This window comes from Pantherophis guttatus, chromosome 9 (genome assembly GCF_059756535.1).
Source record: "Pantherophis guttatus breed Tessera chromosome 9, ASM5975653v1, whole genome shotgun sequence".
NCBI classification, from domain to species: Eukaryota; Metazoa; Chordata; class Lepidosauria; order Squamata; family Colubridae; genus Pantherophis; species Pantherophis guttatus.
In genome coordinates this window covers 903,113-929,125 of record NC_142071.1, presented here as the reverse complement: position 1 = coordinate 929,125, position 26,013 = coordinate 903,113, and the positions used below count along the sequence as shown (strand labels likewise).

Below are 26,013 nucleotides of genomic sequence, written 5' to 3'. Positions count from 1 at the left end.
AAAAAAAGTGGCAACCTTGTGCAAACTCCCAAGATAGGTCAATTCAGTAATTCAGTTAAGTACACAGTCCTGACGAGCGCTTTCAATGAATTCATGTTTCGAGCCGCAGTGGTGAGCCTCCACTTTGCAATTAAGGCTCCCTGCCCATCATCCTCATTTCCAGGAAGAAAGGAAAGTGCAGTTCGCACTAGGCCGGACTGACCTCAAACAAGCCTTTCCAATCCAATCCGAAGGAGCTTGTGCTGGCAAAAACAGAGCCTCCCCCCACGGCTGCTCGGAGTCTTCCCTCCCTGCCCTAGTAAGAATTCAAGTCTGCATGGGTACTCTCTCTCACGAGCTCCCTTGGCCCTGGCCTACTGGTAGCCCCTGGGGACACATCTCCTGAGGAATTGGGAGCTCAGCTGACACACAGGCCTAGCAGCAGCACTTCAAAGGGAAAGAAGAGTTCCTGCAGAGACATTCCTTCACTATCTATTTATCTTCTATTAAAAAAAAGCCAAATCTCCTTCAAGTCAAGCTCAAGTTCCAGGCAAGTCCAGGAAGAGAGATTTGCTACTGCCCTCTTTGCCCAAATTCCAGCCTGGTTTATAGTCCTGAGATTTCCTTGGTGCTTTAACCAAGGAAATTCGAGCTTTTTTTGAGATCAGGCAAGGAAGGACCAGCTGGTCACATTGTTTGTTTGTAGCACGAAATGAAACCGCTGAAACCCACCATGAATTTTGCCAGTTACTCAGCCTGTTAAAACATGGCAACTTGAGGGAGGCACGGCTTGTGACGGAAATCATGTTTCCCCAGACTCTCAGGACACAGGAAACCACCCTGAAGTTCAAGCTGTGCTCCTAGTCAGGCCTGGGCTACGCATGGGATGTGGGCTGCCAGGAAATTATCCATACCGTTTTAGCATTTGCCAATGTTGTGAATACTTTACCTCCGAGATGTAACTAAAGGGAAGTGCATGGAACAGATTCTCTTTTCCAGAACAGAAGCAAGAATCTTTCCAGGGTGCATTTTTCTGCCCTATTGTCATTCCAGTTCTACCACCCCAGGCCATCCTGCACCGGTTGTCTTGGAACTAAGGTTCATAAACTTCACAGCCAGCTTACCCCCGAGCTCCTTACAGGGTGCAATTCTGCCTTTGCCCCACAAGCCTTTACAGGCTAGGTGCCTTCCTATTCTGAAGCACTTCCTCTGCAGTCTGTGAAGAAAGGAAACGGTGAAAGAGGGGGAAATGGAACAGCTATGGTCCAGCTTTTTCACCTTCTGTTCAGCAGAAACTCACCCACCGCCACTTGTCCTGGGGTGGCAACCTGCAGGCTCTCTACCTATATGCAACCTGAATCTGGAGCACCCCATTCAATGAAGCAAAGCGAAATGATTTTCAATTGCTACGGAGAGCAATGCAGGCCAAGATTCTTCAGCTAAAGAGACAAAGATCAGGGAAGAGTCATAAATAGGGAGATTTATTTTATACTAATGGACAAGATTTCTCCTATCTCTGGGCGCTTCCATCTATTTTCCAGTCTCTGGAGGAGACGTCGATGGCTGGAAAACCTCCGTCTGTCCAAGGGCAAAAGAAGGAAGATCCCCCGCCAGGTCTAGCATGGAACATCAATGCCAATCAGGAGTCAGGAACATCTTTCCACGATAAGCTCAGCCAGGACTAGAGGTATTTGTACATGACCTTTTCGGATACGGTCTGCACCTCCATCTTAACAGGGCACTTGTAGAAGAAGGAAAGCAGCATCTCTGTGTAGCCAACCAGGAAGTAAATCTTATGGGGAGGGAGGCTCTGTATTAGAAGGGCGCAGATGATGATCGTGTTGGCCCGGCGCTTCAGCACCACCTCCTCCGCCAAGCAGCCATGAAAGGTGCCAAAGAGGAACTTGCGGATGAAGACGTCTTCCAGCGTGCGCTCAGCCGCATCCGTCTCCCCGTCCAGGTTACCTGCAGGAGCAAAGCAAGGAAGCCAAAGCCCCTTTTATTTATTTTTCTCTTTTCTTGCCATGTCAGAGGTGGCCATGGGGCTGAGACAGATAGGGGTGCTCTGTCCCCCCCACCCGCCACGCTGCTGCTCCAGCCTCAGACCCCAGAAAATGACCTCACTCAACACCCTTTTCCAGACATCTCTCCCTGCAAGGACTTCCTGAGGCTGCTGTTTAATTTAAAACATTCAATTAATGCTTTATTTTTAGAAAAGCCATTTTTGACCTCCAGGCTGCTGCTGCTGCCCCCGCTTTTCCCAGAACCCCCTTTAGCTCCATATATGGTTGGGGTGGGGAGCAGAGGTGGGTTTCAGCAGGTTCTGACCAGAACTTGAGAACCAGTGGTGGAAATTTTGAGTAGTTTGGAGAACCGGTAAATACCACCCCTGACTGGCACCGCCACCATCTATTCTCTGCCTCCCAAATCCCAGCTGATGGGAAGGGAATGGGGATTTTGCAGTATCCTTCCCCTGGATTGGGGAGGGAATGAAGATTTTACAATATCCTTCCCCTGGAGTGGGGGGGGGGAATGGGAATTTTGCAGTAACCTTCCCCTGGAGGAGGGGAGAATGGGGATTTTGCAGTATCCTTCCCCTGGAGTGGGGAGGGAATGGGGATTTTGCAGTAACCTTCCCCTGGAGTGGGGAGGGAATGGGGATTTTGCAGTATCCTTCCCCTGGAGTGGGGAGGGAATGGGAATTTTGCAGTATCCCTCCTCTGGGGTGGAGAGGGAATGGGGATTTTGTAGTATCCCTCCCCTGGAGTGGGAAGGGAATGGGGATTTTGCAGTATCCTTCCCCTGGATTGGGGAGGGAATGGGGATTTTGCAGTAACCTTCCCCTACCACGCCCACAGTAAAAAAAAATTTGAAACCCACCAGTGGGGGAGGGGAGTTGGGAGGGTCGTTGCAGCTGCAGCCCAGGGCTTCCTCTCCTTTCCAGCACCCCCCCAAAAAGGGTAACTTTGGGGGGGGCAATTCTGTTAAGGGGGGGGCGATGTCCCTTGAGGTTAAGCGGAGGCGGGGGGGGCAGCCTGGATGTGGGCCTCCCAGGAGCCCCCCCACCCCATTCCCACCCTTCCCGGCGGAGGCTCGCTCACCGGTGTGCAGGGAGAGCCAGCCCTTGCGGTGGGCGATGTAGTGGGGCGGGTGGGCCTCCTGGTAGGTCACCGGCTGGTTCCCCTTCCGAGGGCGGATGCGGGCCGCGTGGCACTGCAAGGGAGAGCGGGGCGCGCGTGGGCCGGGAGGCTCCGACCCCCCCCAGCCCCTCTCCGACCCCTCAGGAGCCCCCTCCTCACCTTCTCCGCCGCGGCGCTGCTCCGGAAGCCTCGCCCCGCCGCCACCCACGACCCCCAGGCGCCCCTCAGGGCCTGCGGTAAGAAAAGGGCCAGGTCAGGAACGAGCATGCGCAGAAACCCCCCCCACTCAACCCCCCACGAAGGAGCCCCCCACTCGCCTCCGCGCCCCTCCGCCACGCCGTCGCCGCCATTGAAGACCGCAGGCCGGAGTTGTGCAGAGTCCTCCTGGCCTGCAGGGGCCGCGCTTGGCCTCCGCCGGAAGTCTAGTTCCCCCCCCCCCCAGGACGCTCCGCCCTTTCCGGCTCCAATTCAAATTTTCGAATTCAGGCTAGGGCGGGAAGGGACGTTGGAAGTCCTCTATATAGCCAACCTTGGCCACGTTAAGGCTTTTGGACTTCAACTCCCAGAATTCCTCAGCCAGCTATTGGTAGTTCATCAGTGAATGATAGAAACAAAACACTTTATAAATGTTTTTGAGGACTGTTCTTCCTGCCCGGCTCCCATCAATATAGAGCAGGAATCAAAATATCATCGAGACTGGCAAAAATGTACCCCAATTTATCACCCCAATGTTCGGGATGTGGTCATAAACTAGGGACATACTACCACAGGTGGTGGATGTGCCCTAAGGTGAGGAAATTCTGGTATAAAATTAAAGGGTGGTTGGAAGAGATTACACTCCAAAAGATAGGTTTTAAAGCAGAGATGTTCCTCCTAGGAATGATTGATAGAAAAATGGAAAAAAGTCTCTATTATATTAGATTGCATATTCTAACCGCGGCCAGAATTACTCTAGCACAAATGTGGAGGTCGACCAATGCACCATTGGAAGAAACAATAATAAAGAAAATCCTTGAATGTGCCGAAATGGACAAATTAATGATGGAGATCAAAGAAAGAGAAGACTCGGATTATTATAAAGTGTGGAATAAGTATTATACATGGTTGGAAAACAGAAATCAAATTAAGAAATAGAATATAAAATGAAATTTGATATTAACATACTGGATATAAATGTAAATAATGATCCTGCTAACAAAACAGTTAATTATGAATATTTAAAAATAAAGAGAAGGAGCGGGAGGATAATAGCTAAGAGTAAAGACAAAAGTCGATGCAGAAAGTTGTAAAATTGTATACATCTGTTGTTAGTATTGTATTTTAATGTCTGAAGTGCTTGTGGGTTTTTTTTTTTTTCAATTTCTTTTGCTATTGTGTGTTTGGTTTTAAAATGTAAAATACTCAAATATATTTTTTAAAAAAACAACAAAATATCAGAAAATATTATAACTTCTTTCCTTTTTCTTTGAGTGGCAGACGTATTTAACACTACTGAGAAGATTAGGGTAAATCTTAAAAGCAGCTCGCATGGTCAATGGATAAAATTAGAAGCTGACCCCAATACAAGAGAGGAAGTAGCTTTAGTGACAGTGGTCAGGTTTTGATCCAGAAGTTCTTTTCTTCTGGTTTTATTAGTAAGGTCAAAAATTCCTCCCAAGAAACTACAGTTTAATTTAGGGATTATTTATTATACAGGCAGCCTGTGAGTTAAGAACAAATGCCTTATGGACAACTCGTACTTATAAATGGGCTGCCAATTAGTAAAAATGGCAGGTAGCATTCTTTGTCTTCGAGTCAACACACCACTGGAGCCAGGCAAGGTTTTCATGAAGCCATGTGTTTTTAATAAGCAGACTGTTTTCTATTCATAAATTCCAACTTAACATTGGAAATTTGATTTTAAGGCGCTCTTAAGAACACACCTCATTTTTAACCTGAGAGTTGTTCTTACTGTTGTCTATGGAACCCAGGGTGACAATACAAAAGATAAGTCTAACACTGAAGAGCTGAGTATTAACCAGGTGCCCCCAACTGTCTCCGGTAAAGACTTTGAGGGACAAAGAATTGTGAGGAGAAACCCAAAGTCTGTCCAGTTGTCAACGAGTTCTGAGCTAAGGTTCAGAATTGTTTGCCTGATCTCTCTAGTTAATTAATGTTTCAGACAAGGTTCCCCCATTCTAGATGGAAACTAAATCCGTACAGTATCAAACAGAAGATTCTTGAAGGGTCTTAATTTGGGGTATCTGCTCTGCTAGATGTATCACCGTTTCTTCGGCAAGCCCCTCTGCGTTCAGATACATTAAACAATATGTGGCACGAGAGCTACTTTTGTGTAGCAGACAAGGCACCAGGCTAGAACTTGGAGTTCTAGTCCTGCTTTGTAGTGGCCGGAGGAAAAGCTGCTACCAAGGTAACGGTCAGATAAGAGGGAGACCTGAGTTGGGGCAAGAATGAGAAAATATTTCGGGCAGATCTTTCCCTACTTCATATCCTCCCTCCCCCTAAAGGGAGGGAGGGGGAGGCATACTCAGTCTTGAAAGATTCTGCTTTACAATAATAGTAGTACTGACTAGCAGGCCCCGGTTTCCTAAGCTGATCCCCCTCGAAGAGCTGATATTTGAGCATGAAGCCAGCTGGACGGCTGGAGCAGCCTCTCTGTCTTGGTTCTAGGAAGAAGACGGGGCAACAGCCTCCAAATATCTTGCCAAGAAAGCTGCAGGGCAGTCCCCAGGAATCAAGACTTCCTCAACAGTGCACGCATGCACACACTCACACATGCACACACATGCAGAGATGTGGCTTGGCATGTCATGTGAACCCAAAGAGTTGTAGCTTTATTAAGCAGTCTATTGTTAAACCATGGCTTAGCACGATGTGTGTACTCACTGCCAGCTACATCACATCTCACTAACTAGCTTTAACCGAGATTTGTCGATGGAAGTCACACAATTGGCTAGGATAACACAGCATTCTAAGCCACAAACAAGCTTCCTAGTGGCTCAGCGTGATATGTGAAACCAGCTCTTCGCGTGTTGCAATGGAAAGCAGGAAGACCCATTGTCTCTCTTGACTGACAATGTCCCAGCTCAGGCTGGCTGCTGATTGGGCCGGCCTCTTGCCAAAGTTCCTGTCCTGCAGACAGATGTGGAGACTTCTAGAGGCTGGTTTTGTCTGGGTGGGGGCTTCGGGTTGGATCCTGGCTGTGATAATTTGGAGAGGTCTGGTCAATGCTAGGAGCTTGTTTGCCTTCCAAAGAGATGGAGGAGTTCTTCGTTCTTGGCTGTAGCTCAGGCATTGCTTGGCGGACCGAAGGCCCTGGGAGGAGAGGAGGAGAGTTAGGGTGGAGCACAGAAAGACCCACGCGGGTGAGATGGCACCGCATATCTCTGTAGGGCTTGGAGGTCCTGTGCTCTATTAGTGCCCACAGTCAGGTTCAAGCTGCCCAGGTGGGATGAAGACCAGTTGAGCAGAGCCTCCCACCTGTCCTTTCCAGTAGCATTTCTCTTTGACATACACCAGACAGACGCCATAGTTGTGAATACTAGAACTAATTTTATTGCACGGCTACAGGTACCGAATCTGTGTGTGCCTCCCTCCTCCCTGCCCGGTTTAACTAAAGAGGAGGGTCAAATCTCACACGACTAAGTCCTTCTCTTCCTCTCCTTCTTCAAGGTTATTTTGCACAGCCCGTTATAATTTCCAACTCGAATAACTGAATAAAAAAATCCCTTGTGTCTTTCTCCTCATTTGCTAGAGAGTCACAGGCACCAAATCATGAAAGTGTTATAAGAAGGCGGAATACTGCTGATTAAAAAAATAAATCCTAATCCTAGGAGCAATTTGAGAGAGGAAGCCCTTACTTGGCCGAGTGGGTCATTTCCTTTCTAGCAGTGTTTCTCAACCTTGGTAGCTTGAAGATGGGTGGACTTCAACTCCCAGAATCCCCCAGCCAGCACTGGGATTCTGGGAGTTGAAGTCCACCCATCTTCAAGCTACCAAGGTTGAGAAACACTGTTTTCCAGGGTGGATGGATTCAGGGCTGCCTTCCTTCAGGAAAGAAGCCCTCCCTCTGCCACACCTTAGCAGCCTCCCCACCCACCCCCCGTTCCTCAGCACCCGTGCCCCCACACACAAAACACACACACAGCCACTGCGTAAGAGGGAGGCATTTCCATTTTTTACTATAACCTGAAACGCAACCACACCTACAGCATCTTTCCCACTTCTGATTTTTGAGCCAGGAGGAAAGTTCCAAATGGAAGGCCAGGACAACAGAGGACACCTTCCCAGCAAGCCTGCAGATGTGACCCGTTGAGTGTAGAGAGCCTCCTTTGCTTCTGCAAGGCAGAGAAGACAAAGGAAGCGGGTGACAAGCAATAGAAACTTACCGAAGTAGCTGAGGATAACCGGCAGGAAGACCAGGCCGTGCAGCATCCCTAAGAGGGTGATGATAAGGTTCAGGCGGAAGAAGAAGAGTTGGATGATTTGAGCCTTGGCAAATGCCAGGATCACGATGCCTGGCAAGTTGGTCATGGCCACACCAGCAAACACCTGCACGAAGGGAAAGGGGAGAGAAGTGCATCACACCTGGGCAGCCCTGGAGTGGTGGGGATCAGGGCTGCTCCTGGGAGTCCCACTGATCTCATGGCCATGCACAGCTAGGTCCAACTGGGCAATTGGGAAATAGCTTCTCCTTTGGGAAAGCTGCGCTTGGCACCTTCTGAAGCCTAAGCAACGTAGCCGATGAACTGCAGTCAAGAGTTCTTGGGTTGAGGAAAAGGGGCCTTGGAGCTCCTGGAAATGCCTGGAGGCAACAGCCATCACAGCTGCCATCTCCTAAGTCCAGTGTTCGCACTACGGGCCATTTGTGGCACATGCATCCCACCACCCACCACCCTTGGCCCCGTTTTGGCCTCCTCCTCCTCCTTACCGCGCTTCCCATGTTGATGGTGGCTTCTCGGGAGCGTTCCACTTTGGTAGGTTTTTTGCTGATAGCGAAGGAGTGGGTGATGTGGGAGACAAATTCCACAGATATGCCCACGGCCTGCAGGAGAGTGGAGCAAATTAGCAGTGAAAAAAACAGCAGATGCACCTGACGTTGTTCTTCACCCACGCAAGAGTATTGCCAATCCTTTCTGTGGGAGGCTTTCAAGAAAAGTTTGGATATTCATTTGCCCGGAATGGAATAGGTATTGGGTTTCTTGCCCAAGGTGGCCACCAAGGTTCCTTTCAATCCACTTCCTCTTGTTGTATTTCTAACATTTTGGCAGCTAAGGCACACACGAAAGTCCCAAAGGGGCAGCCAAAACACCACACATTGTGCAGAGCAGAGAGGTGCCAAGACAAAAGAGGAGGTGGGGTAAGTTTCAGGTTAAAAGTAAAAAAATGAATGTGGAAGGAAAAGCTAACTATTTATCACCCTCTGGCCGAAAGACAGGACTGAGGGAGCCAAACGGGGCCAGCATTGGCTTTGCAGGAGCTACTCAGGACCTCCCAGGAGTTGCAAATAAGGGAACGTCCTGGAGGGCAGAGAAGCGGAATCTTTGCAAACTGTAAGAAAAGTGAAGCTGTGCCTCCTTTGCAGCCTTGAGACAATAGAAAAGTCAAAAGAGCCGAGGTGGCGCAGTGGTTAGAGTGCAGTACTGCAGCTACTTCAGCTGACTGCTAGTTCAGCAGATCAGCGGATCAAATCTCACCGGCTCAAGGTTGACTCAGCCTTCCATCTTTCCGTGGTGGGTAAAATGAGGACCCAGATTGTTGGGGGGCAATATGCTATTTAGTATACTTTAGTCTTTGGTGTAAGCCGCCCAGAGTCCTCGGAGAGTGAGCGGCATAGAAATATGATAGATAGATAGATAGATAGGTAGGTAGGTAGGTAGGTAGGTAGGTAGATACATACATACATACATACATACATACATACATACATACATACATACATACCATGCATCGGTGTGAGCGCTTCCTTTCCTGCACCAGAAGGGACCCTCTCTGACGCCCAAAAAGCTTCCACAGAATTCCAGTAAGTAAAAACAGTTCCCAGAGTCCCCATCCTGCGGATTTCCTACCTACACTGATGCTGCTTTTACCCTCATCTCGTTTTCGAGAGCTCGGTTTCTCCCTCTGCGCCCAAATGCCCTTTGCCCAGTGATACCTGACAGCTCCAGAAAATCTCCAGTGAGGACCCTGCAGGGGGATACTCCAGAAAAGCACTAAGCGCAAAGAGCGCAAGGCTGAGCACATCTGGCAGGACCGCTGGGCGTTTTGTTGCCCCTTCCCTCTCCTCACCCGCCTCCCCTGCAGGCAGCCATGATGCTCATCCCCAGGAAAGACAGGCGGTCTTACTGTGACCAAGTTGATGAGGGAGATGGCATTGTAGGAGATGCCCCAAAGGTTCATGGCGCCCACGGTGTCCACAATAATCATGACGATGGTGAGGAGGTTGATGAAGGCCGAGCGCAGGTCCAGGCCCAGCAGGATGTAACAGACGGCAAAGGTGGGCACCAGGCACAGGGCCAGGTTGATGAGGCCAACGGTGGTGATCGTCAGGTATTGCTCATAAAAGACGTAGGTGATTCTGCGGAAAGAGAAGCGGTTCCAGGAAGGGAACGGGACAACACGCCACGGCCAACACGCCACGGGACAACTCGCCACGGGGCAATTTAACAATTCTATTTAATTATTGCAGGGCTTTGAGGTTGGCCATGTCAGGAAACAGGCTCTACATAAACTATCAATATTATTTTATTTACTTGCTTGTTTGTTTATATCCTGACATTATTATTTTTATAAAGAACTCAAGGCGGCAAACATACCTAATTTCTCCTCCTATTTTCCTTACAACAACAACACTGAGAGGTGGTTTGGGCTGAGAGAGAAGGAGAGGGAGAGAGGGAGGGAGGGAGAGAGAGAGGGAGGGAGAGAGAGAGGGAGGGAGAGAGGGAGAGAGGGAAAGAGAGAGGGAGGGAGAGAGAGAGGGAGGGAGAGAGAGAGGGACGGAGAGAGAGAGGGAGGGAGAGAGGGAGAGAGGGAAAGAGAGAGAGGGGGGAGAGAGGGATGGAGAGAGAGAGAGGGAGAGGGGGAGAGGGAGAGAGAGAGAGGGATAGAGAGAGGGAGGAAGAGAGAGAGAAAGAGAGAGGGAGGGAGAGAGGGAGAGAGAGAGGGAAAGAGAGAGAGGGGGGAGAGAGAGGGACGGAGAGAGAGGGGGGAGAGAGAGAGAGAGGGAGGGAGAGAGGGAGAGAGAGAGAGAGGGAGAGAGAGAGGGAAAGAGAGAGAGGGAGAGGGAGAGAGAGAGGGAGAAAGAGAGAGAGGGACGGAGAGAGGGAGAGAGAGAGAGAGAGAGAGAGAGAGAGACTGGCCCGAAGTCCAGTCTTCAGCATTGTTTCTCCAAGAGAAGCCTCCTCTGTGGCAGCTCAGGGCCTTTGAAGTTCAGAGTCTTTGCCCGGCAGCCATGCCCATTTGCTGGTTCATGTCGGTAGAGGATCTGCTTTGGACTCTTCCAAGCAAACACCGATCACAATTTCATGGCTGAGCCGGCTAGCCCTGAAGCTGCCTTAAGAGTAGATGGCTTCCAGATCCTTCTTGCCCTGCGATGGGGGTCACTGCAGCCCTTTCCTTCCTCAGCTGCCTCCCTCCCTCCCTCCCCGCTTCTGCCAGGTTTCTCCTCCCCGCAACGTACGTGTATGGGAAGACCTGGAAGTTCGGATCAGTGCCGGGGACTTCCCTCATAGTAGCCGTAATGTTAGCCGTCAGTTGCCGTATTGCCTTCAGCGCTGCTGTGTATTCCTGAGAGTTCTTCAACGGGGAGTGGTAGGCCATGAACCGTGATGCTGTTGGAGGCAAGAGATGTGATGCTCCATCCCCAGCACAGCCTCTCTCCAGAAATCACAATCCCGCCTCCGAAATTAGGCAGGATGACATAGAACTCAAGGCCATTTCCTGCTGGCCCGCATAGATAGCGCCTTCCTTCGCTGGGGTCTACTCACCCAAGATCTGCCCATCGGACCCCAGATGTATCGCCGTGTCATAAGCCCCGAGGCCCCTGTAGAAAGAGGAAGGGATCAATGCACCAGGAAGGCTGATGTCCCTCTGGACGGCGTGGGCAAATGGTGCCAAATGGAAACAGACGCACAAGCGACATTTGTGGCACTCACCCCTTGGGGCATTTGAGGTTGGGTGTGTCGTGGAGGAACCAGGGCAGAAATTTGTTGAACTCTTCTACGTTTGGCCGGAGGATGCCTTGGAAGCCGCCCATGCATTTGCTGAAAGCGCAGGCAAATTCGTCTACCAGAAAGAGACAAACACTTGGACGCTGTCCAGGACCCCACGGACGTTTTGCCACCTGCCCTGAGGTGAGGTGAATTTTTACTTTGCCCAGTCCTACTGGCTCCCACCCCTCCCTGTGCAGAGTTCCTTACCGCTGGTTGAGGGACAGAACTTGCCCTTGTTAGGGCCATAACTGTAAATGCGGCAACATCTGGATAAGGGGTTCAACCAGTCGATGAAGTCATCTACCCAGGAAGAAGCAGGAATGGCCAGATAGTACCTGAAAGCACAAAGAAAACTCTCAGGACCTAGGTGAGCGTTGGGGTCCCTTCTCCTAAGGCCAGGAGCTGCAACCTTAAACACTCAAAGAGCCATTTGGACCCGTTTCCCACAGAAAAGAAAACACCGGGAGCCACAAAACCCTTCCCGTGCCTGACTATTTCTTGAGCGGCCACAAAACTGGCATATGTAGTTGAATTTAACATTCTGTTTTCTTCTGAAACTTTTCTTTTCTTGGATTTATCCATGGTTGGCCTATCGGGGTTGAAAAGCTCAATAAATCATGAGCTGGCTGGTGTCGCACACTGGTGGTTGTGACGCATATTTTGAATGACAGGGAGCCGCAGCAGAGGGATGAAAGAGCCACATGCGGCTCCAGAGCCACAGGTTGCTGACCCCTGCCCTAAGGAAAGGAAAGCCTCGACAGAAGCCTCAGCCAAAGACGGTTTTAAAAATCTTTGGTAGAGATTTCTGATGTGCTTTTGGTGCCTGAGTTTTAATTGATGGCCCTCCGGTCTCCAGATTGAGTTTGGGACATGCTGGGCAACCAGAAACATGAGGGGGCAGCTTCTATAGCTCTTTCTTCTTACAGGCACATGTTTAAAAGCCATAAAACAACCATGCTATTACTAATGGCTTCAAACACCTTTAGCATCTTTCATACAGAAATTCAAAATCAAAGCGTGTTTTTTAATAGCGGGGAGGTGTGCATAATGCAAAAAGTTTAATGTTGAGTTGAAAGCAGCTTCAGAGTGGCTTACGTCTCGGGGAACTTGGTGGCCATTTGGATCTTCTGCATCATGGAGTTATTATTACACCCAGAACTGGAACAGATACCATTCATTCCAGGCACCGAGGAGTAGTTGTAGCCACCAGTGGCAACAAAGAAGGTCGGGGCACCCACCATAAAATATTGGTTGAAAAATTGGAAGAACGTCACCATGTAGGAGTCCTGAAACAGCAAAGAAAAGCAGAGGGAAGTTTAGCCAACCTTGGACCACCTAATTTGCCTTTCTGAACGTGTTTCAGAAATGCAGGGCTGGTTGGAGAATGCCGTTCTGTGGAAGGGCTTCCTTTTCCTCCAGAGAGAGTTTAGCTGACTGGTTCCACTGCCTGAACGAACGGCAGGAGGAAGATTAATGTTTAAATGCACTAAAATTCTATGTTTATTATTTATTTATTATTTATTAATCAAATTTCTATACCGCCCTACTCCCGAAGGACTCAGCCAAGATAAAATACAGATAATACAAATATTTTAAAAATCCCTTAAAATTATTAAATATTTTGGCTGAAACACAGATTAAAACACCCAATTTATAAAATCACACGAATTAAAAATTTAAAAGAGGAGAGTTTAGCCAGTGATTTGGTTGGTTTCCTTAAAATAAGACAGAGGTGCCAAACTTGTAGGGTACTTAGATCTGGCCTGCAAACAGAGAAAGACCAGCCTGTGGTGCTTCTGCCAGTGAAAGCAGGCTCCTGAGCTCCGTTTTCGGCTGCCATGGCCTCCTGCAACCCTCTGCCAGTGAAAAAAGAAGCTCGGAGAGCCGCATGCAGGAGGCCATGGCAGCCGAAAACGGAGCTCGGGAGCCTGCTTTCCCTGGCAGATCGCTCAGGCCACCACAGGAGCCCCAACATGAGTGACGTCGAGTTGGCCATGCCCTCCCCGGCCCCCCCAAGGTCAAACACAACCCTAATGCAGCCCTCAATGAAATCAAGTTTGACATCCCTGAAATAAGTTGCATGGCTTCAATCATTTCTAACGTAACTTTCTGCATCAGCCATAAAACCATCTCCAGGTATCGTTGCTTAAAGTGGCTCTGAAGGAAAGTCGATTTTCCCAGGACTGGCTTCCGACAGGGGCAGGGATGAAATGAGGCTCCCCTGCTTCTGGATCGGCCACTACTGTCCTCTGCTCACCTTGGGTACCGCCAGTTCTTGCTCCAGCCCCACATCGATGTGGAATGTCAGGTAGATGCCAGCACAGAAAAGCAGGGTGAAGAGCAGCACCTAGAGATGGGAGAAAGTGCCAGGAGAAAAGCTGGGAAACGGCTCCCACCCCACCCCGTTCTGCCCAAACCTCTAGATGCCCCTCCAAGCCACCCTGCCCAGGCGGGACACTCACCACCAGAACTCGGACAACGCTGCTGCCAAGCAAGGCTGGCGTGTAGATCTTGCGCATGAATGTGCGAAGCAGCCCATCGTGGGGCTTCACGGGCTCGCATTCGGGCACGCGGAGGCAGCAGCAGAGATCGACTCGAGAGGCCTATGGGCAGAGGGATGGATTGCTCATGCTGGCTCTGCAGGAGAGACGGCCCCCCGCTCCCCCACAGCGGCTCAGCCCCCAGATGCCCTGCAGCCGTCCTGACCTTCTGTCTGCGGATATCCAGGGACATCAACGCCACAAAGAGCGACATCTGGAGCAGGAAGGCGAAGAAGACTGCCAGGGCTGCATAGAGGGCGAAAGTCTGGACTGCAGGCATGGGTGTCAGAGCCCCTATGAAGCCAAGGGAAGAGATACAGTGGAAGGGATTATCTGTGGGGCTCAGGTCAGATAAGGCGGCCCAGCGTTAAGCTTGCTTTCGAATGAAGACATTTAATTTTACAATACAATGAGCGTGGACTTGGACAAGCTCCAGAATGCAGGAGGCATCTCCATGGGGTTGAGAAGACTGACAACAACAACTCAGCTTCAGTTTGGCTGGTTTTGCACAATTTGGCTAGTGAATTTTTTTCAGTGTATAATTCTAACCTATTTCCTGTTGTTTTTTTTTAATTTGATTTATATACCGCCCTTCTCCGGACGGTTTACTCAGGGCGGCTTACAAGGTGTTAAGCAATAGCCTTCATCCTTTTGTATATTTATACAAAGTCAGCTTATTGCCCCCACAAACTGGGTCCTCATTTCACCTACCTTAGAAAGGATGGAAGGCTGAGTCAACCTTGAGCCTGGCGAGATTTGAACCTACAGTAATTGCAGGCAGCTGGTCTTAATAACAGGGTGCTTTAGACCACTGTACTACCAAGGCTCTGGTTCACATCATAATGCTGAAATGCACCTTTTCAAGGGTTCACGTGCCACAGAGTGCATCCTCCCAACGCCCCCTCCTCTTTGCCTGCAGTGTCTCCACCCCAAAAGCCTGTCAAGGCCACCGGGGGGGGGGGTCACTAGCCATCAAGGGGAAATAGAATCTGAGGGTCAGGATGTGGGAAGAGCCGCCTGACCTCCAGCTTCACTCACCCAGGAAGAAGCAGATGACTTCGGAGAGGCTGCACAGGAGCATGCTGGGGGCAACGTTGCCCAAAGTGCGCCCAAGGTGCTGCTCCGGGGTTTCCCCAGGCACTGACTGGGATTGCTACAATGGCAGAGGAGGGGGATGGGGTGAGATGGGGCCGGCCAGAGCAGAAAGGCTGTCACTCCAGTCTCAACTGGGCAACACCCCCCCCCCCATTTAGTCCGGTCTAATAAGAGTGGCCTTGCTCCTGGCTTTCCGGAACCCAGTTTCTTCTCTGCACCCCAATTCCGAACAGGAGCTTTGGCTTCTTCTGAGCCCACCCGTCTTGGGGGATGGGGAGGCGTTCGCACCTGGTGTTCCAACACAAAGATGAAGATGTTGTCGGCACCAACCGCCAACACCAGGAAGGGCACCACTTCAATAATGATGAGGGACGAGGGCAGCCCTATGAAGCTGTAGAAGCCCAGAGATGACAGCACCGCCCCCAAGACCACCACAATGCCGCCCATAGCAAGAGAGAGCTTGGCGTCCACCTGAAAAGAAGAAGGCGAAGGAAAGTCAGAGCCCCGGCAGGGATCCAGACCCATCTTCTCCTCCCACCCGAACGGCCAGGGGTGCATGTGGGCAATGAGGAGGGAAATGCCCGAGGGGTCCCCACAGGTTGGGGGAGCAACACACGGGCTGAACCCTCCCCCCCCTTCCTGGGGTCAGGGAGAAGGACCTTTCCAGCCTGCCTGGAAACCACCTAGATAAGTGAAGTCTACTTTATCCTAAGGCTGCTTTAGCAGAATCTTGCAAGTCTGAAAGACTTCCTGCCTCCACTTTTAACTCCATTAGGTGGGTCCTTCCTTTGTTTCTTCCTCTGACCATTAAGCCACTGGGGGCTCCTCCATCTCTTGTCTGATTGCTCCCTGGACAGCATCTCTTTCCTTTCTCCTCCTCCAAGGTCATCCACACTTTCCATTACACCCCACCTTTCCTGCTCCAGAGAGGAGACAGGGAGGAATCCCATCACTTCTCACTGTTGGCTTTGAATGGGGCTACTCTGCCCAGGATGGGCAGCCATGGACATCATTAAAAGTTTCCCCCTCTGCTTTTCTCTCAGCAGACAAGTCTTGGCGAGACCAGGCTCAGCCATCCACCCAACCATTTTCACCCTGATCTGGAGGAAGTCCTGAGAGGCTGTAAGTCATTCTTGCTATTCCTTGAACAAACTGGGACCAGCCTTCCCTCCTGTCAGACCCACAAGGCGGATGGAAGACTAGAACTCGTAACAGGATCTCGCATGCTGTCTGTCTGTCTTTCCGTCCTACCAGGATGTTCCTGCAGCTGGAGTATTCTCCTAGGGCCACCGTGATGTATATGAAGATCACCAGGTAGCTGATAGCAAAGATGGGGAGGTCCTCCCAGGTGGTTCTGCTGACTTCATCCTCCAGGGAGCGCTGCAGTTGCGGGAAAAGAAGGAGGGTTGAATTGGCTCCAGCGGGAAAATCAGATAGCTAAACCAAGCCAGTTCAGCGTTTGTAACTTTACATGTCCATTTTTGGCTTTTTTTTTTTTATTATTTGATTTATATGCCGCCCTTCTCCGGAGACTCAGGGCGGCTTACAGTGCGTTAAGCAATAGCCTTCATACTTTTGTATATTTTATACAAAGTCAGCTTATATCATATTTCATATCATCTTTGTTAGTTCTGAATAAATGAAAATCAACTGCACAATTATTATGAGAAGTGGAGGCAGACGGGGAACTGGGGGCCATCGCCATGCATGCAACAGACATGGGTTGTTTTAAAAGTTGGCTATGAACAAGCGAAGCTGGAATCTTCAGGACTTCCTAAAATGCAGCTGTTTATAAAGTTTATAAAGATATTCCCTCAAGTATTGTTTTTAATGTGCATAGCTTTATCATTTTATTATGTTTTTTATGCTGTTTTTATTTATTTATTTATTTATTGAAAAAGTTTTACAATTACATTTTCTCCCCATTTCCCCCCCCCAACCCTCCCTAACCCCTCCTAACCCTCCCTAACCCCCCCTAACCCCCCCTAACCCACCCCTCCCACCGGACTTCCACAGAATATAATCCAAATCAAAATCCCCTTTTTATAAAACTTGAACCCCTCCACCCCCAATATATTTTTTCGTCTTCTCAAAATTCAAATATTTCTATCTCTATATAACACTTTCAATTAAAAGCTATCTGATACTTCCTAGTTTGATATTTGTTCTGCACATAATCTATCTATCATTTTATTATGTTTTTTATGCTGTTTTTATTTTTGATTGCCCAGTGTTGGCCATAAGGTAGGCAGCTACATAAATGGTGTATATAAAAGCACAGATAACATATATGTGCCTTTCCCAAGGACTTCTACTGTATCCAGAACCTGGAATTATGCCAGCATTTAGACACCCAGCCCTCCCTTACTGGGTTCCTTCCTTGTCCACATGAAGGCTGCCTGGTCCTACAGCTGGATTCGGTCTCCCAAGCAGGAGAGGGACAGTGGCACTCATACCTCTGCCATGTAGGCAATGGCGTATTTCTCGGAGTGCTTTCTCTGAAATTCCTGTACCACCTCCAGGAAATGCTTCTCCCACAACAGCACAAAGTCAGAACGTGGGTCGCTGGAGAGAAAGTTGTTCAAGGAGAAGGTGAGGATGAGAGCTTCTGCTTCGGAGTACTCCAACCCTGTCAAGCATAGAGAAAAGTCACCAAAATGCCGGAGAGGCAGGTGGACCTTCTAGTTCCAACAGATGCTTCCAACAAAGTCCCCAGTTCCTGAACTGCAGATAAATATTTTCTCCCTCTCTGCTGCTAATATAGTCCAAGCTTGTGGCACTTATTCTGCCTGAGATTCATTGCAACGTCATCCTGATAAAATTCTCCAACTGAGCACGAATGCTCCTTTCTTTCTACACTGATAGAAAATAATCTTTTTAATCGTTTATTTTCTCCTGTTGCTGCCGTTTCACATTTCCATATGTGGATGCCCAGTGGGTTCTTTCTCACAGCTGTGGTCAATGTGCATTTTGAAAAATAGATGGTACCAGTTGTACTGCCCTTGCAATTGAGCATCGCTGCACCTTGGCAAAATGCTCCTGTGGCGGTGTCTGGGACCTACCATAACAGTGATTGGAGGGCTTTGTCCCTCCTCTCCCAGGTAAAACAGAAAGGAAACACATCAGAGTTCACCAAATTCATGGGATGAATGAAATGTGGGGAATTTTGAAAGGGAAGAAAGGACACGAATGCAATAAATACAACAAACGATGCTCAGGTAGAAATCCTCATTTTTCAATCCTCTTCCACACTACATGGACCCAAAGGTCTCACCAAGAGTCCTTTGGCCAAAGTCCCAGGAAATTCTGGACAAGAAGATGCTCCCAAATCTCCTTCTGCCTTACTTTATGGTTTTTCCATTTTTTTTAAAGCAAAGACATGATTTTATCTTATGTGCAAAGATTTTGAGGATCATCCTGAATTGAGAGACGTCAAAACACGCCTTTGTATGTATTTCAGCAGTTAGAGATATATGAATTCCAATCTAAAGAAGGCACAGCTGAGATCTCAAGAAACAGAAAAATAGCCAGAAAGCATTGCCAGCTCAAGGTAATCTACTGCCACAGCCCCATGATGGCATGGACCTTCCTACCACAGCCGGAATACCAGGGTTATCAATGCTGGCTGTTCTACATTCCAGCTGACCTCACTCTCTTCTTCCCCCAACTAAACAGGGTCGGTCCCATTGGGAATGACATGAAAGAGACGGCCACTGCTGTCTGGACTTAGCACCTGGGAGGGAGTAGGCTCTCTTACCTGAATAACCTCCTACCGCCAGGAAGGGGAACAAGGGGGCGCCGTAGTCCGACATACAGCTCAGCTTGAGCTCCGTGTTATCTTGGAAAGAGGTTGGAGAGCTACGGCAAGAGCAAAGAAGAGAAGAATACACATTGTAATATGGGGGGCATGGGAGCGGGGGGAGAGGAGAACTTTCCCTTGCAGATGTGGGAGAAAGAAGAGCCCTGATCCCCAAGGCAAGAGGCTGCCATTAACCGGGAAAACAACTTGCCTTACCTGTAACGCCTGCCATGGCTGTCTGCAGGCTTCTAACAAGGTAGTGGAGAGGAGGTAGAAGAGGCAGGGCCAGCCAGTGTTTGTGCTTATTAGCCAGGCTCCCCATATTATCAGTTGCAGAGCCCCCCCCAAAAGTGGGCAGCAGCCTGTCACCTTCCATCCTGCTACAGCATCACCAGGGCCCCACTCACAGTGGGCCACTCATCTCCCTTCGCTTCAATTTAGGCTAAGGTTGGGAGGTGCCCACAGGAGGTGGGTGGAGGGGCAGCCAGCCAGCTTAAAAAAGTCCAGCCCATCCCTACCCTGGCGCCATGCTTGGATTGACATAGGCCCAAGGAAGCAGTTGCCTTCAGCAGGCAAGGGGCACACTCCCAAAGCAGACAAGGCTGACCGTTGGGGCACAAGAGGCAGCAGCAGGACTGGCACTGAAGGCGGCTGTCAGACTACGATGCTATCTCAAAATTAAATGAATTTCCAAACTGCCAATCTTTAAGGAAATCTTTCTTTAATTGAGCACAGCCACCAGATCATGACTCCGCGCAGACAAGACTGACCTTTTGCCCCCCAATCCCTCCCTTTCTGATCCCCAAATCTCTGCTTCTCATTGGCTATCTTCCAAGTCATTCTTCAGACTTCTTTTCTCGTCATTTCCCAGGAATGTGCCCCCTCCCCTCATTTCCACGACAACCCGACTTCAAAGGGATTTAGCAGGCAAAAGTTTCAGAGTTTATCTCTTGCTCTCCTCTGCACTTTATGCCAGCGTTGAAATGCTGACAGCGGCAACTTTAAGCTGACATACGTGTGCCAGTTCAGAGACGGGTGGGAAAGATAAACGAACGGATGGCAATGGAAAGGAAATGATGTCACCAAAATGGGGCACCAGCATTTCCTTCCACATGCTGCCCTTCTTAGCCAGGATGAAAAGATGAAATTAGTCCACCACCACCCCTTGCCTGAAGCTTCCCAAAACACACACTTACTGGATGCAGTAAAGGAAGTGGTCTCTCCAGTCAGCTGTGCCATTCTTCTGCCCCAAGGTCTGGTTGGCTTTCAAATCCAGGAGGGTACCATTGTTCTGGAAGAACTGCAAAAGGCTGTTGACACAACAGTCTGAGAGGCTGGCGTTCTGGGGATTCAGAGGTGCGTAGCAAATGTCCGGCAAGGTGATGTTCTTATGATGCTCTTCAGACCAGATCTTCAGGTCCTGCAGCTTGATCTGCAAGTCCAGCAGGTCCAAGAGCACCTCTTTAGAGAGGACCCCGCTGAAGTTCTTCTTGCCCCAAAGAAGAGAATCGTAAATGTGGCTTTTGGGGTTCTTGGCTGTCAGGATGATTTGGTTGGTCCGGAAGAAGGGCCCAAAGTGCTTCTCGTAGAGCTCTTTCTCCTGCCGGGCCTGGCTGTCTGGAGAGGCCCAGAGCTCCAGAGGGTCCGTGGTTAGTTCCATCCAGATCATTCCACTGGAAAGTCCTGCCACAATGGCTAGAGAAACGATCATGACTTTGATGGGATTAGAGGCCATCAACGTGCCCCACCTGCTGAAGGCCTTAACTAAGAAATCATACATGGCCTGACTTGCCTTCTCAGAGGCGGTCAACTTAGTCACGGTATCTTCTCTGCTGTGCCCCTTTTGCTTCCCAGGTGAGGAGCATCTTTGCCACAGCTGCAAGGACACAAACGACAGTGCAACAACACCAAAGAGAATGATGGAGACAAACAGGATCCCGTCCATGCTCCCCACTTTGAAGGGCTGGTGTGTGGACGGAGGAAGCTGGATGGCTGGACACGACTGTTCACAGTCCGAACAGGAACACTTCGGGCTATTATTTACAGCCTCACTGCATTTCCAGACTGTATCATTGAATGGCAAAATGCCTCCCTCCTCAGCTGCCCAGTCCCCTGGTGTCAGTTGATATTTGACGGACAAGGGGGCCATCCCATTGCTCGTGTCACCTTGGAAATCGAGCCATCGCTGAGTGTTGCATGCAGCCGCCCCGTACTTGCCGCACATGGCGCCTACGACGTAACCTCCGGTGGCTGGCATCCTGACTCCCTGGCACGACTGAAAAACTCCCTCGGCAAACTGCTGGTTGTAGTAAGGCTGAAACTCCAGCAATCCCTTCACCGTAACGTTCCGGATGGTGTGATTGAAGTAGCGGGTGACGTTGACGAACAAGCTCTGGTTTGGGCTGCAGATGTTCTGGCAGTGGATGTTGGAGAAGTTCTCCAGGCAGGCTGGGCAACGAGACAGCACAGCCCTGGGCAGTGAAAGGCTGCTCTCTATAAAATTTAACTGCTCTGGAGAGCAGCAGGCGTAGGTGCTGTCGTCTCCCTTGTACAGCATTGGGCAGTTCTTCTTCAAGAGGTTGAGGTGGGAGCCCTTGAGTAGCCGGGCTGGGGTGTTGGAAATGCAGGGCACTTCCTGCACGATGAGTCCAGGTCCAATTTCAGGGTTCGGACCACAGTTGTCGTAGAAGGCACAGTATCCTGCCCGATGGATTTCGGTCAAAGCGGCAGCCTAGAAAGCAGAGAGGCAGGGAAAGCTTGTTAGTCCCCATGGCTGTTGAGGGGAGAGGGGCTGGGGAAGAGGCCCCTCTGCCCCAATGGGTTGCAATAGGAACTGGAGAGAGGACTGCAGGTATGACTGGACTAGGATCAAAGCAAGAACTTTTTCCCCTTAGCAAATGTGGCTTCTTCCTCTTCAGAAGTTCAAAACTTTTTAAAAATGGAGCACATTGAGTGTCAGTCAGGGATGTTTCGATAAGTCTTAGAGTGAGGGGTTACTGTCTTTTATTTCTCCCTCCCCTTATGTCCCCTTCTCCTGCTCACAACTAAGGAAGAATCAGAAAATGAAGAATTTTCCACACTGCATTAGCTTCTAAGGGAGGGAGGGCAATCCACAGCCCAGGGTTGCAGGCCAAATCCTCATTTTGTTGTCCTTGGAACCATCTCTAAATATCAGGACTGAAAACTGATTTCCTGGCATTTTATTTATTTATTTAATAAAATTTATATGCCGCCCTATCTCCGAGGACTCAGGGCGGCTCACAACAATAAAATAACCAGTTAAAAATATAAAATACATAATGTACGTACATAATTTATATTATAATATATAATTTATATATATTTTGAGGTGCAAATGTTTATTTATTAAATTTATACATGTCTCACCTCATGGGATTAGCCTTAAATAGAAATGTGACACTTGAAAAACAAATTTCCTCAGATTTGCCACCAAATCAGCCCTACCCATATGTATTATATATCCCCCCATATTAAGCTCTAGCAGAGGAGTTTGTCTCTCCTGAGTGGCCACCTATCCAGTTAAGAGGACCTCAGTTGTAGAATCAGGTCATCCCCTGTTCCCACCCAGAGTGCCAGCCAGTTGTGCCCTTTTCCAGAAGATGCCACTCATCTTCTGTGGCAAGAGCAAAGCTGAAAATGTTCCTTGTTTCTCTGGTTTTTGCGTTCCCAGAAATGGGAAGAAGCACCCCCAACCTTCATTTCTTCATTCCAGGATACAAGTCTCCAATACGGCTCTTGCTTACTAAAACTTTTAGCCTGCCATCTTCTTGAGACTGACAGTAAAAGGTTAGCCTCATAACTTGAGCTGATTGCCTAGGACTGGACAATCTGGGGACAGTCTCCTCCAGAATAAATTTAAAAAGATATTATCTTAATATCTGTTTGTGTACAACTCTCCAGTTGCCCCAAACTACTGATCTATCTGTTTAGGGAAGCCTTAAAGGAGGAAGTGGCATTTTGCAGATCAATTGACCCCGATTGAAGTGTCCCTCCCTTCAAAGGGCTGAGAAGGAGTTCAGGAGAAGCCGAGAGCCTTATAGCCAACTCAGAAAGCTCAAACTGCCCAAGGAGCTGCTGATCCAGTTCCACAGAGGAATGATTGAGTCTCTCATCTGCACCTCCATAACTGTCTGGTTTGGCTCTGCAACCCAACAAGACAGACACGGACTTCAGAGGATCATCAGAACTGCAGAAAAAACAATTACTACCAACCTGCCTTCCATTGAGGACCTGTATACTGCACGAGTCAAAAAGAGGGCTGGGAAAATATCTACAGACCCCTCGCATCCTGGACATCAACTGTTTCAACTCCTACCCTCAAAACGACGCTATGGAGCACTGCACACCAGAACAAATAGACACAAGGACAGTTTTTTCCTGAACACCATCACTCTGCTAAACAAATAATTCCCTCAACACTGTCAAACTATTCACTAAGTCTGCACTACTCTTAATCTTCTCATCGTTCCCATCACCCATCTCCTTCCACTTACGACTGCATGAGTGTAACCTTGTTGCTGGTATTGTTTACTAATATGATTCGATTGCTTATTTATACCCTATGACTATCATTAAGTGTTGTACCTTATGATGCTTGACGACTGTATCTTTTCTTTTTATGTACACTGAGAGCATATGCACCAAAGACAAATTTCTTGGGTGTCCAATCACACTTGGCCAATAAAGAATTCCTGTTCTATTCTATTCTAGTTGGGGACACCAGGCCCCTCAAAAGCACCCCTTGCTACTAAACCCCTCCAACCCACAACCTCCACTGCTGTCATCATCAATGCTCACCGACCTCGGTCCTCAGGTCCAGACTGGCGCTGAGCACCACTACGGCCAACAGGGCCACCCACGGCATCTTGGCAAGTCTGGGCCGCCGGCAGGGCTCCTCTGAGAAAAGGGAGTGCCAAGGCAGTCGCTCGCTCTTCATCCACTTTTCAGATATCACACACCAATCAGGCTGCACCAGCACCATATCCTGGTTTATCATTTACCCGGAGATAGCATTGGGGTTTATTTATTGATTTTATTTATTTATTGGTTCGATTTATATGCCGCCCTTCTCCGGAGACTCAGGGCGGCTTACAATGTGTTAAGCAATAGTCTTCATCTTTTTGTATATACCTGCTTAATAGGGCTTTCGCCCCCCCACCAAGCGGTGTTCTTTCTTTATACAAAGTCAGCTTATTGCCCCCACAATCCAGGTCCTCATTTTACCTACCTCGGAAGGATGGAAGGCTGAGTCAACCTTGAGCCTGGTGAGATTTGAACTCGCAGTAATTGCAGGCAGCTGGCAGCTAAGTGCTAATTAACAGCACTTTAGTCCGCTGCGCCACCAAGGCTCTTGGTGGTTCTTGCCATGCTGGGTTAGTCCCCACCTAACTTTCCACCCCCACCCCCAGCTTATTTGGAATCTTGGCTTTGACCCAGCTGGGAAACTGAGGCACACCTTAGCAGCAAGCATTGCTCCGACGGAGAGAAGGGATGGATAGGGGCAGTTGCCTTGACCCTACTGGCCAGATACCTGAGGTTTATCATCTTATACCAGGTCTTCCTTCCTATACATACACACACACACACACACACACACACACACACACACACACACATACACATATATGTGTGTGTGTGTGTGTGTGTGTGTGTGTGTGTGTTTTCTGAGGTTTTCGCTGCTTCAACGAAGTCTCATTCGTCATCTTCAGGCTGGTGTTTTCGGCTTCGTGCTTCTAGGAGCAATAATAATATATATATATTATTCTCTTTTTGTAGGTTTTTATGTGTATTTTTCTCTCAGCCAGGTTTTTCCTACATAAATCAAGATGTTTCTTATTTTATTCTCTTTTCGTAGAGACCACAAGTCCACAAGTCTTAAAGCTGCCAAGTTTGAGGAACCTCTGGATTAGAGGTAAAACTCAAGCCAGCACTGTGATCCACCTGCCAATAACCCTAACAGCACTCAACATAATATACGGCAAACGGGACCACCGTCTGGGCTGCCAGCAGGGCTCCGCAGAGGAAAGGGGTCCTTTGATTTGGCTTCTAGGGCCTCGGTGCACAAGCTTTGGAAGGGAGAAGAAGGGGGGAAATGGGTCGGCTTCCACCAAGTCAAGCAGCCCCAACAGCTGAAGGAAGCGGTGAGCCTTGGTAGTACAGTGGTTTAAGGCACCCTGTTATTAAGCTGGTTATTAAGACCAGCTGCCTGCAATTACTGCAGGTTCGAATCTTACCAGGCTCAAGGTCGACTCAGCCTTCCATCCTTTCTAAGGTAGGTAAATTGAGGACCCAGTTGTGGGGGCAATAAGCTGACTTTGTATAAATATACAAAAGGATGAAGGCTGTTGCTTAGCGCATTGTAAGCCGCCCTGAGTCTCCGGAGAAGGGCGGCATATAAATCTAATTAAAAAAAAAAAAAAAAGGTGGGAGGTGAGGGGACAGCCTCAGCTGGGCAGGTATCCTGTTAAGGCAGTGCGGAAGGGAGGGAGGGTTGCGGCAGCGAAGGGCAATGGTCATGGTCAGAGGCACAACACAAAGAGAACAGCGAGATAAGGAGAGGGAGGTGCAAGGCCAGGGCGAGCTTGAAAACAAAGCATCCCTGCTTGGACTGACCTTGTGAGACATACTCTCCTCCTATGGAGGATGATGGGCGAAAGCCGGTTATCTCGATAAAGCCACATCACTCTATTGCCAAAGAAAATGGGATGGTTTTGAACTATCACCAGCAAAACAACTGAAATAAAATAGGCTCAAGGGATTTAAGGGATACCTCCGAGACCGACTTCTGCCACCAGTAGCCTCCCACCGGCCAGTTCGCTCCCACAGAGAGGGTCTCCTCAGGGTGCCATCGGCCAAGTTATGTCGGCTGGCAACACCCAGGGGGAGGGCCTTCTCTGTGGGAGCCCCTGCCCTGTGGAACGAACTGCCCCCGGAAATACGTAAGATCCCCGACCTCCGGGTATTTCGCTGTGCACTGAAGACCCTGTTGTTCCGCCAGGCTGGGCTATCGACATAATTTTAAATTGGGGTATTTAAAATTTCTGGGGTTTTAAATGGAGCCAATTTTATTTAATAATTTTAAATTTTAAATTGATGTTTGTCTTGTGTTTTTAAATAGGCTGTACACCGCCCTGAGTCCTTCGGGAGAAGGGTGGTATAGAAATAAAATTATTATTATTATTATTTAAAATGGAGAAACTGAAGGACAATTGTTAGTTGCTGGAACTTCA

At 49.0% G+C, this 26,013-nt stretch overlaps 2 protein-coding genes across 2 annotated transcripts; both read right to left on the bottom strand.

The window, feature by feature from the left end:
• Window positions 1-1,444: 1,444 nt before the first annotated feature.
• On the bottom strand, window positions 1,445-3,537 carry MRPS24 (mitochondrial ribosomal protein S24). Its single transcript, XM_034430740.3, has 4 exons — window positions 3,437-3,537; window positions 3,279-3,350; window positions 3,081-3,192; window positions 1,445-1,944 (listed from the first exon to the last, which is right to left on the bottom strand). The coding sequence occupies exons 1-4, from the start codon at window positions 3,467-3,469 to the stop codon at window positions 1,661-1,663; spliced, it is 501 nt and encodes a 166-aa protein (XP_034286631.1). The 5' UTR covers window positions 3,470-3,537; the 3' UTR covers window positions 1,445-1,660.
• A 2,397-nt stretch (window positions 3,538-5,934) lies between these two features.
• NPC1L1 (NPC1 like intracellular cholesterol transporter 1) lies at window positions 5,935-21,490 on the bottom strand. The gene is made up of 18 exons (XM_034430621.3): window positions 19,960-21,490; window positions 18,722-18,822; window positions 17,421-17,593; window positions 16,216-16,344; window positions 15,253-15,435; window positions 14,908-15,022; window positions 14,036-14,163; window positions 13,792-13,932; window positions 13,587-13,676; window positions 12,425-12,615; window positions 11,537-11,664; window positions 11,273-11,402; window positions 11,105-11,160; window positions 10,798-10,948; window positions 9,465-9,696; window positions 8,050-8,163; window positions 7,508-7,670; window positions 5,935-6,434 (listed from the first exon to the last, which is right to left on the bottom strand). The coding sequence occupies exons 1-18, from the start codon at window positions 21,318-21,320 to the stop codon at window positions 6,274-6,276; spliced, it is 3,747 nt and encodes a 1,248-aa protein (XP_034286512.3). The 5' UTR covers window positions 21,321-21,490; the 3' UTR covers window positions 5,935-6,273.
• Between the last annotated feature and the right edge of the window lie 4,523 nt (window positions 21,491-26,013).